Genomic DNA, 12,211 nt, shown 5'->3' on the forward strand with positions numbered 1-12,211 from the left:
GCCGGCAAGGCGGCGCGCGCGCGCACCCTGACAGATCGGCCCTGCTCGCTCACTCGCTCGTCCCCGGCTTCCGAGCACAGCATGGCGGTCAAGGTGACTCCAACCCTCTGCTGCTGGCTTTATTGCATAAGCGACACCGGGGGTCCTCCTTCCAGCCCCCCACCTCTTCTCGTTTCCTTCTTTGCCCTCTTCTTAGATCGCGTGTCCTGGGCACCACCTCGCCGGTGGGGAGGCTGGACGGGGTTTGGACCGGAGGGAGAGGATGCCCGGCTGGGGGAGGGGCAGGAGGAGGGATTGTGAGTTCAAGGGGCTTGTGGGGACCCCAGATCGGGAAAGCAAGAATCGTGTGCTGCTCTAAGTGGGTGGGCTCGTGAGCCCAGAGTTAGAGGACATCGGGAAATGGGTAGGAGGAAGTGGCGTGCAAAGCCGGCATATCTAAGATAACTGTGTGCTGCGGTGGGGGAGGGGGAGAGCCATGGAGTCATTTGGGGCCTGAGTGCGGGCGGGGGTCGGGGTTGGCATTTGCACCGCAGGTTGCCGGATGTGGAAAGCATTTGGAAACGTTGTAGCAGGTACCATATTTTAGATGGGGTGGGGAAAGGGGCGCGCGGAAGTAATTAGATACTCGGTTTGTGCTTTTCACCGGTAAGAAAGGCTGGTAGGCCAAGCGATTCATTTGGGGTGCCTTAACTTTCTTGGGATCCTACCCTTGCTGGCCTCTTGATGGGAAGGTGGGTGGTTGCTACAGTGTTGCTAGCAGTTGGCTAATAAAGTAAAAGGCCGATCCTCACTTTCTTCCCTTCCCTGTCCAGAAGCAGCCCTGTCCACAAACTCACTATCTCAGGCTTTTACACCTGGCTTTTCACCTTCCAGTCAGGGCTCTCCAGTTTGACAGTTGTTATCAGCCAGCAGTTAGTGCTTTGGGTTTGTTTGAAGCTAAGTGCCCTTATCAAAGATAAGAGTATTGATCGCTAGTGATGTGAACTCTAATCTGAATAGATTGTGTAGTCTGGTAGTCTCTTAGTGAAGCATTAACTGGCTCCCCCCTCACCCCCCCTTTCTTTTTTTGCTGCTTCTTACAGGTGCAGACAACCAAGCGAGGGGATCCTCATGAGTTACGAAACATCTTCCTGCAGGTAACTTGGTTTATGTAGTGTGCTTTTCATTGACATCCCCACCCCCCACCCCAACATTAAGTCTTTAGCCCTTTTCTGACCTTAACTTTGAGGACTGGAGTATTTTCATATGGTATTCTTACAAACATGGCCAGGCAACATAGCTTATGATTCCCTTATTATGTTATATTTAAGCTTGGCTAAAGGCTTACCTTTTCAATTAAGGTTTGGTAGAAAGCTTTATCTCAAATTCCTTTTTCTTCACATCCTATGGCTAAAAAGAAGGATGTTCCCATTTTGCTGAAGCCCTATACCAATATAAAATTTCAAAGTGAATGGGCATTCTTGTATAATTGATAGGTATGGTAACTAACATTCTTCCTTGAAAGTTCCATTTAAGGTTTTATTTGTGGTTTTCTTAATTATAAATACTTTTCCACATAATTTGTTACAGAGTATATCATAGCTATTCCTAATTTGTGTCTGTCTTTTTCCACCTTCACTTAAATACATATAAGCACGAATAGAATATTACTCTCTAAAATGTTTCTACTGAGCCTCCTTCACTTTTCAGTATTAAGGCTCAGTGACTTGGCTGTAATCTTAAAAACAAGTGCAGAACCCAGAGGTTGGCTTAGCTTTTGTTTTGCTTTCTTTTCTTAAATTTCAAGTTTCCTACCTAGCAAGTTGTACTTGAGAAGTAGATTTAAAGGGAAACAAGCTAAAGTGTTTCACTAAATCACGTGTTTTCCTCCGCTGTTTTCTTTGAAGAACTTTCTATTCTAGGGGTGTGTGTGTGTGTGTGTGTGTGTGTGTGTGTGTGTGTGTAGGCACCTTGACCTTGGGCAGGTCTCTGCTGGGCCCTGGTTTCCTCTGTAAAATGAGAGGTGATCTTCAAGGTTCCTTCCAATGCCAAACGTCTAGGAGTCTATATTGGGAACAGATTTGAACGTATGCTGATGAGCCTAGAATAGATGCCATTTTTAAAATTGGAGACATGTGGTGATGCTTTTGTTGGGGAGGCTGCCTAAGTGACCATACACGTTTCATGTGTATTCATGAAAAAGAATTAGTGAAGATGGTAATCTTAAATTTGATACGGGAAGAATCCTTTTTCCAGAACAAAAGTAATTGTGATGAAAATGTTCCATTGTGGCCTGGAAACCTTTATTCCCGGAAGAGCTCTTGAGAATAGCCAAAAACATGTCAGTATTAACTGCACCATATGATTATACTCAATTGTTTTGTGAGGCGTTCATGTGAGATAGTTAATTATATTTTCTAGATTAATAGGCACCCCACATGAAGCAGTGACAAGAGCCCCGACCTAGGTGTCAGGGACACTGGGTTCAGTTCCCAGCCCTGCCACTATCTGTGTGGCACTTTCAGGCTCATTATTTAACCTCCTTGGGTTTTGTCTTCTCACATAAGACTTGATGAAACATAAAGAACTGGGAATTGAGCTCCTTCCAGCTTTAAAAGTTCTATGGAAAAATTTTTTTTTGTTTGTGATTATGGATTTGTATGGGTTGTTCTTTTTGGGGGTGGTGGGGGTGGGGAGGAATGGGAATACAAGGGGGAGGGGAGTTTCTGGAAGGCCAGGGCTGTTACCAGCTCTTTGAAAGCTTTTAAATCTTTTCATTTGGTGGTAAGGACAATTCTGCCCTGACCTGTAGACTCCCTATGAGTCAGAATTGACTCGATGGCAGTGGGTTTTTAATTTGTTTTTTTAATTAATAAGGGCATTGCTCCCGGCATTACTGATAGATTAGAGAAAAAACATAGATAGTTACTTTCAGGAAAGTATAAAGATTGAAATGATAAAATAGAGCCTATTGAATCAACTTGAGAACAGTTGTCTACATGTTAGATTTTGATTTCTTGCTTGAATGCTTCAAACGATAGCTACCTGACATTTTACTATAGACGTATTTGGTGTACTAATACTTTAGAGATAATAGGAGACAAAATATTATATTTCTGTAGCACTTAATATAGTACCTAACTCCTATTTACTGGGGACTGTACTGACCTGGAGTGGCTGATGGCTGGGGAAACAGAAAAGAAGGGCAGTACCAGGCACACTGTAAGGGAAGAATCTATTGAATTTGGCATTAAATATGGAAGGGAAAGAAGCAGCAGCGAATCTGGCATTGTTAGGATAGCGATGAATTGGCAAAGCTTCTATTTTGAGAGCATAGTTGTTGAGTAGTTACTCTTGTATTTGGATCAGAAGTCGATAACACGCCGATGAGAGAATGACTGAGCCACATCTTGAATGGTGATGGACATGTGATTAGCTCTTCTCAGAGATTCCTTCCAACTCTTAACTGGCTGTGAGAATCAAAGTTAGTGAAGGCAAATGCATAATCGATAGTACCCAGTGCCATCAAGTTGTTTCCTATTCATAATGACCTTATACAGAGTTTCTAAGACTGCACTATAAATCTATATAAGCGCAGATAGTCTCATCTTCCTCTTGCAGAGTAGCTGGTGGGTTTGAACCACTAACCTTATGGTTCGCAGCCCAGCACCTAACCCATAGCACCACCGGGATTCCCATAAATTATGGTGGAGCAAGCACCCAGATCATATTGCTCATGGTAATAGTAACAACATATAACATTTATTATTAGCCGTGCCAGAAATTGGTCTAATGTTCTAAATGGATTATGTCATGTCAATTTTCATAACGACCTTTATAAGGCAGGTTTATTGTCCCTGTTATATAGATGAGGTTAAATAACTTGGTTAATGTTGCTTAGTCCATAGATGACAGAAACCGCAGTCAAGTCAAAGGCCAGGACCTGTGCTCTTCACCCTTGCCCAGCCTGTTTGTAGGATCTTGAAACAGGAAGTGATTTTTCAAAGGCAGAGGTATAGAAGGGACCACTGGCAGCTGTGTTTTGTTGAAAAGTTTTTTTTTTAATCGAATCACTCGGTGCCTTGATGGAAAATCTTCCCTCTTCGTTGTCGCTCTCTAGAACAGTTGGTCAAAGAGTTTGGATTTGAACCAGTGAGGAGGCACTGTGGGTCTCGGAGGGGGTAAACTGAAGTGGTGGGTTCTGGCAGCTCTGTGTGTTTGTCGGATAAAGTGTGGAGTGATTGGAAGTAGGAAGGCGATCAGCTAAGAGGCTATTGAAATAATACACGTGGAAGATAATGGCCTGGAGTGGCTGATGGCTGGGAAAATAGAAAAGAAGACAACACCAGGGACACTGTAAAGGAAGAATCTATTGAATTTGGTATTACGTGTGGAAGTGAAAGAAGCGCTAGCGAATCTGGCATTTTTAGGATAGAGATGAATTGGCCAAGCTTCCATTTTGATATCATAGTCGTGTGGAGTAGCTTGGTTACCCAATAAGCGTATCTCAATAAGTTAAAGTCAAGTTTGGATAGATAGACATTTGCACAGGTCAAGGAAATTAAACATAAAATAGGACAGAAGATCAAGGACTGATTTTTCTGGGGATGACCACATATGAAGTGGAAAAGAGGAGAACAAGGGAGAATTGGCATTTAAGAATAACATAGGTAAAGTGGATGATCAAATTAGATTATTCTCTAATTAGTATGATTTGATTTTGGGGTCATTTAGGTTTAGGTTCATTGGGGTTATTTAAAAACTGTCAAAGGGAAGGTAGAATTTTTTGGGGGGGGCGGGGGAAGGTAGAATTTTACAGCTTAAAACACAGTGGAAAACTCCTTTTAAAAAAATTTAGATCACTGTGGCATTAAATATGTTAATAGAGTCCATACAGTTAGTCATTTGTCTTGTAAATAACAAAATATTCCTATTTGAAAGTGTTGAGGGAGGAGGGAGCGGGGAGGGAAGGGGAAAAATGAGGAGCTGATATTAAGAGCTCAAGTAAAAAGCAAATGTTTTGAGAATGATGATGGCAACAAATGTACAAATGTGCTTGACACAATGGATGTATGTGTGGATTGTGATAAGAATTGTACGAGCCTCCAATAAAACGATTAAAAAAATGTTGGCATATCTGTATAGAGTGGAATTAAGGTGTGCAGGCTTTTAAGATAATTTCAGAAGAGTAAAATACTATTTTGCATATAAGGAAATAGGTTTATGTTCTTCACTGCTTCTCAGATTTTTATGGGCTCTATTTTCTATTGGTTAAAACAAACAAAACTAACCAGTGGTATTCACTGGGATTCCACTTTGCCCCCCAAGTTTGTGAAATTGGAGTTCCACAAACGAATTCTTAGGTGTTAGGTTGTGTTACAGTTTCACGGCCAGTTGTCAAGCTGAGGTCTCTCTATTGTGTATTACCTTTGCAACAACCGTGCCTTCTTGATTTATCTCTTTCTGTTTCTATGTCCCTGACCCACACACCATCATTGCTTCAATTTTGCTACATCAGACGTATATTTAAAAAAAAGAAAAGAAAAGAAAGAAATAGTAGCAAAAAGAGAGAGAGAAGCAGCAATAAAGAGGGAGGTGGTGTTGGGTCAACAGGAGTATCAAATGCTGGGTGGTAAGCTTGCCAGATTTCAAAATGAAGAGTTAGTCTGCTCTGTGCTTTGTGGCAAAGTAGGTTTGTCAAAAACTATTTTTAGTTAATGAGTTTTAAAAATCTCTTTTCTGTTTTATATTTTTTAGTTGATGAACTTTCTGTTGCTTATTAAAGGTCAGTGTTTTGTGTGGTGTGAGGAGGCCAGGTGGCATAATGGGTTGTGTGTTGGACTGCTTACCATAAGGCCAGCAGTTCGAAACTGCCTGCCACTGCATAGGATAAAGATGAGGCTTTGTGCTCTTCATCTGTTGTGACAGTCTTGGAAGCACACTGGGGTAATTCAACTCTGCCCTCGGGGTTGCTATGAGTTGGAATCGACTGGATGGTGGTGTGTTCTTGTACACTGAAAGCCACCCTTGTTGAGACTATGCAACTGTATATACCAGACTAGAAATGTCTTGAAACTTAGGACTCACATATTATTTTGATCTAATTATTTTTCTTATACCACCAATGTAACACTAAAGATGACATCCCATAGAAACTTACGAAATGCATTTATCATCTTTATTTTTGATTAGAGAATAAACAGAAAAAGATGTGCCAATATAAAGCAAAGAATGATTCTTCCTTGGGCTTTTACGATAAAGCATTTGTTTTCTCTCTTTCTGCTGTTGAGACTACACATTGGACATACTGACTTTAACAGAAATGCTCTTGTATTCAGTAAATGTGTATTTGTTTACATGTAGTGGATTTGTTTACTTATCTTGGAAATAACTTCTGGCTGAGGGCTTTTAGGAGGAATGCCTCCTGCTTTGATTATGGGCTAGGGTTGTATTCTCTGAAGTGGGGATGTGAACCTTTACTGTAACTGTTATAGTTACAGTAAGATTAGCAAGTGTGAGAGGTGGTAACATCTGAAGCTGAACTGTGGAGAAAGGGGTACTCTCATACAGTATTTGTGGAAACAAAAATCTCTTTGGAAAGCTGTCCGGCAGTGGTTTAAAAAGAAAGTATCACTTGAACAAACCATCTTTTGGGATACCTTTCCTAGAGAAATAAAAGTGCTGAATAATATATATGTACATGATTGTTAATTGCAAGACTAGTTGTTCCTCAGAAGGACACTTTACTGAATGCTATCAAAGCGGGGTGGAGGGGGCCACCTAGTAGAAAAATTATGGAATAACCAGTATGGAAGATTGAGGTGATAGTAAAAATGACCAAGGCTGATTGAGAAGAATTTCCATCCAACTCTTAAGTGAGAAAGGAAGACGTAAAGAAGCGTATAGCACAATTCTTCTTTAGTAAAAACAAAGTCACGCATACATGTGGTTGTCTCTTTATATTTATTTATGACATAATGAACATTGGAAAACATATAGCAAGATACATACTTGATTGTTAACTTGGTTGGAGGACAAGAAAGAGAAAAGCAAAGTCTTAATGGATATGTATTAAACTGGGAGCAAAGGAATAATTGACGGTGAGAATTTTGCAACTTAGCATCTGAAGAGAGATGCATAAATTGGATCGAATAAAGGACTCAACGGTACTGAGGCCTTGTGCTAAGTTAGAGCTTTTTAGAGATACTGAAGAGGAGTTCGCTGAGGTTAGGCCTCACATTCTCGGAGTGAGCTTTTTGTTGTTAGGTGCCGTTATGTTGCCTTTGACTCCTGGCTACTCCGTGTGCAACAGAAGGACGCTGCCCAGTCCCGGGCCAGCCGCACACCTGATGTCTGAGCCCCTCGTTGCAGCCACTACCTCAGCCATAGTGAGATGGCTCATTGAGGGTCTTGCTCGCTTTTGTTGACCTCTACTCTATCAAGAATGATGTGCTTTTCAGGGCCTGGGATCTCCAAAGTATGTGAAATGGTGTCTCTCCACCCTTGCTTCTCTCAGGAGCATCCTGGGGAGGTGTTTGTTCTGGCAGCCCATGGTACTTTCAATGTTCAACAAGTCTCCCTTAGTCCTTGTCCAGCTTTCCCTTGCACAGGAGAGAGTGAATGGAGGTCAGGTGCACCTTTGCTTTCAAGGTGACTTTCAGCACTTTAACTAGGTCTTGGGCAGCAGATTTGTTTCTTTGTTTGCTTTCTTGATTTCTGCTTCCTTGAGAGTCTGCTGTGGGTCCATAAAATGAAATCCGCAACAACTTCAGGTTTTTCTTCCATTTTCATGATGTTTATTGGTCTGATTGTGAAGACGTTTGCTTTATTTACATTGAGCAGTAATCCAGACTGAAGGTTGTATTCTTTGATCTTCATCAGTAAGTGCTTGAAGTCCCCTTTACTTTTAGCAAGCCAGATTGGGTCATGTGCTTATCATAGGTTGTTAAAGAGCCTTCCTCCAAACTTGATGCTGTGTTCTTCTCCAGCTAATTTAGCTTCTGTTATTATTTACTAAGTATGGTGCAAAGGTACAACCTTCATCCACACCTTATCCTGATTTTGAACTATTCAATATCCCCTTGTTTGGTTCCAACGACAACCGCCCAAGGTAAGGTAAGATAGGGGTAAGATAGATAAATTAAAAAGAGTACAAATTATGACAAGCTTAAAAAGGAAATAAATAGAATGATGAAAAAGGCCATTTGCCCTTTTAGAGTATGGCCAACGCAAGCCTCTGAGAAAGTTCTATTAGGAACTACTCACTAAAAGGTCAGTAAGGTAAAGTACAAGTACAAAGACGTAGATGTGAGAAAGGGCTTGGCATACTTGATAAAGGGACAGAAGACTTGTGTGCTTGAAGCATCAGTGAGTGAGGACAGAAATGGTCAGTCAGGGGAGGCTAAAGATGTCGGATCAAAGAGGGCTTGGCAGTTCACAGAAAAGTGCTTGGATTTTTTCCCTAAGGACTGTTGGAAACCATTGAAGATCTATCATCTTGCACGAGGAGTGACTCGGTATATATTTTAAATAGACGATTGAGAGGACACAGGACCATGCAGTGTTTTGTTCTGGTGTGTGCAGGGTCACTATGGGTCAGACAACACCACCCACCCCCTGCCCCCACAATGGCACCAGACAACCACCACAAGATGTACATTCTTGCTTTCTCCTGGGTGTTTGCTTTGAGTAAATAGAGATTCTTCCCATTCAATTCCCTCCTTTCCATAGCGATCCTTAGAACCTCTTGAGCGGATCTTTAGCAAAGAGCATGATTTTCATCCAGGAGACAGCACAATGTGACTGGAGCTTATATGGGCTTTGCCATTTAACCTGGCTTTGCCACAAAAGCCTCATTTCGCTCCTTGTTACCTTTCTATGTGACCTTAGGTGCTTATATTACTTGTGGAGCTTATTTCCCCATCCAGGTGAGAAGGAATAAGCATGTTTACCACGTAGGATGGGGGGAGACTGAGTGAAGCAGTGTATAAGTATGCGTGGCGCCTGAACGGACTAGAGCTTAGGTCTTGTCCTTTGCCTTCTCTTCTGATATGAGATAAACACGTTCCTTCCCTGAACAGGCTGAATCCCGAATCTTCCCCAGACAACTGTGCAGGACCGGATAGTGACGAGGATGCTAATAAGTGTTTATGATCCTGCACAGGCAGTCAGTTAATTACTTAGATTCTTGAGACATACATCTGGGATCTTCACAACTCCTCATTCAGAGATGCTACCATCAGCGGTCATTTCCGACATGTAGGTCCTAGCACGGGAGATTTGCCGATGTCGGTGGCCATTGGGTTGATTCGAACACGCGGTGACCTCCTGTGCTCAGAGCAGAGCCGCTGCACCGGGCTGTCAAAGCTGTGACCTTTCAGATGCAATCACCAGGCCTGCCTTCTGAGGAATCTCTGGGTGGGTTTGAACCACCAACCTTTCAATTAGTAGTTGAGTGCTTCACCCTTTGTACCACCCAGGGACTCCTAGAAGGGGTATCACCGTGTCCTGAAGCTGAGAGAACCTGAGAGACCTTGGTAGCTGTTTGTGGCGTTTTCAGTTTGCTCAGGCTGGGTCGGAGGAGAAAGCAGAGTCACCTAGACGTCATGTTCAGGCAGGCTCTCCCATGGGGGGGTCGGGGCCCAGATTAAAAACCTATCAGTTTGGCACTTGCAGGAGAAAGTTGATGCTCCTCCCGCCCCTCCACTCCCACCCCAGGTTCCAAGTTAAATCTCGACTATTGTTCATAACCTCTACCTCGCCTAGCTTGAGTTACATGCAAGAGCCCCGCTTCTCTGCAGTGAATCACCAGGTACCAGAGGGCTGTAATTCTTTCATTGTCATAGCTGAGTCACCTGTGTACCTGTTGGGTCAAGTCAGCGCCACTTGAGTCATAGGCATGAAGGTTGGGGAGGTGTTCGTTCCTTAAAAGAAAATCTAGAAGCAGTGCCTAAGAAGGGGTAAGGAAACCTAGGCAGGACAAAGCAACAGATGTACATCCTAAGAGGAGATTGAGAAACCCAGGGGCCTGGGGGTGGTTCAGGGCAGCTGCAAGGCAGAGGTGGAAAGAGATTCTGAGTCTCCACCGGCTTTCACCACGTGCTTCTAGCAGTGCGTTCATGCTGCCTGCAAAGGTGCTGTCACGAAAAGGACAGACAAGGAAGCGAAATGAAAATGAAGCTCTCTGAAGAAATGTCAACTCCCTGCATTCCTTCTTCAGATAACTTTCCTCATCTTTCCTGTTCCTCACGCCTGATCGCATCGCTTATTATTCGGGCAGCGCAGGTCAACAGAGATTGATGTTGCTGGCCATATGATGAGCCAAGTATGAACAAGGACTTCCTGTCCTTAAAAACATAAGATAAAAATCACCCTGGTGACACAGTGGTTAAGGCATCTGTTAGCCAGAAGGTCTGCAGTTCAAATTTTGCAGGTATTCCGAGAAAGACGTGGCAGTCCGCTTCTGTAAAGATGTACAGCCCGCGAAGCCCCATGGGCAGCTCTCGGTACAGAGCTACTGCTGCTGCTGCTATGACTCCACGTTGGTTTGGTCCTTCAGGAACTGAAATCGAAGAAGCACTTAAGTTACTCATTTATATACCAAGACATTAATTTTTGTTAAATGTGAGAACATTCTAGATAAGGTCTAAGAGTAGAAGTCCTTTATAAACGCTACCCTATACCCCAATATTTTCTTGCTACGGAAGTACACTGATTATTTTTTGTTTTTGTGTCTATATAGGTAGACTGATTTTTCCACTTTAAATTCCCTTTGTCTATAAGGGTTCATAGACCATCTTGAGCTGGGCCTCAATTACATAACCTCTTTTCCTCCAGGAGACAGCATGGCGTGGCTGCAGCCTCCCTCGGCTGTGCAGTCTAACCTAGGTTTGAATCCTCATTCGAGCCTAAGATATTCTTGGTTGTGTTCCTTTCTAGGTAGTTCCCCAAACATTTACTTAGAGAATATGATGTTTGGTTGCTTGTAAAGCAAAGGGAATATCAGGAGCTACTGCTTACGTGAGTCATTATTATGTATTGGGTGATATTTTAAGTGTTTTATACAATTTACCATGTTTCATCATCCAAACAACTTTACAAGGTAGGTATTACTATTATAATAGGTATTACTGTTTCAATTTTACAGATAAAGAAATTTGTCCAGTGATTTGCTCAAGGTCGTGAAATATGTGGAGGAATCTGACTTTTATATGTCAATGCAGTAGGCCTTTTTACCTTTGTAGCCATGTTGTTACTTTTTGTAGACTTACTTATTTGGGGGAAAATTTCAAACATTTGTAGATAAAGCTAGAGAGAATAGGATGAAATGCTGTCTACCCATCGCCCACCTTCATCAAGTAGCTCGCTTCATCTGCATCACAGCTGCACGGGGTTATTTTGAAGTAAATCTCAGACATCACATCACTACATCTGTAAATACTTCCTGTAACTCTAAATGATAAAGACTGAAAAGCCGTCTAACCAAACCACAAATCATGCCTAAAAAACATTTCTTCAATATCAGTTTCCACTTACTGTTGAAATTACCTTGTTTCATATATATTTTTTAAGTTGCTATATTAAAATCAGAATCTAAGCAATGTTCATTCCGTGTGTTTGGTTACTTTCTCTTAGATATTTTGATATTTTTCATGGCTTACCAGGGCAGAAATCTTTTTTTCATAATGGCAAGAACATTGGTAGTTAATCAAGGTTTGTCAGTATTAAGGCATCCTTCTCTCTAAGAATTGCACCTTGATTGTCAAAGAGACCTAATTCGTCCAGGCTTAAAACTAGATTTGCTCCTTGAATATTATCAAGGTCACTTAGAGCCTGAAATGGAAATATTTACTCAGAACAATGAGAATTAATCATTCAACTTAATCTGGGAAGCATTCTGCTTCTGGTTTCCTGAGGCCACTATTCCAAAGTTCTTGGTCATTTCTAGAGGAAAATTGTTTTAATACTTCTAGTTTATAATAATTGCTTCAGTTAATTTTAATAATCAATGAAGGGCCTGTGATCCTTCCCCGTTCTAGACACTGCACTGTTCATTAGTTGATGGTGGTATTGGCTATAATAAATATGGTAAAAATACATAGATGAGGCATAACATTTCATACCCACAGCCTGAGTTAGACAGATCTCCACAGATATTTTTTAGCAAAATCAGATAGAAGATTGTTTACCAAGTATAGGAAGTATGCAGCTGAAAGTGCTAGTTGAATTAGAC

The 12,211-nt window shown here is 41.9% G+C and overlaps 1 protein-coding gene across 1 annotated transcript in view; it reads left to right on the top strand.

The window, feature by feature from the left end:
* Nucleotides 1-37: 37 nt before the first annotated feature.
* The window catches only part of SLC25A12 (solute carrier family 25 member 12), a 92,926-nt gene continuing 80,752 nt past the window's right edge, over nt 38-12,211 (top strand). The window contains exons 1-2 of the mRNA XM_004703741.3: nt 38-93; nt 1,083-1,136. Of these exons, the coding sequence (XP_004703798.1) occupies nt 82-93; nt 1,083-1,136 (66 nt within the window). The 5' untranslated portion in view covers nt 38-81. The remainder of the gene's footprint in view (nt 94-1,082; nt 1,137-12,211) is intronic.

This window comes from Echinops telfairi, unplaced genomic scaffold (assembly GCF_000313985.2).
Source record: "Echinops telfairi isolate 266 unplaced genomic scaffold, ASM31398v2 ScPeMD7_4;HRSCAF=17, whole genome shotgun sequence".
NCBI classification, from domain to species: Eukaryota; Metazoa; Chordata; class Mammalia; order Afrosoricida; family Tenrecidae; genus Echinops; species Echinops telfairi.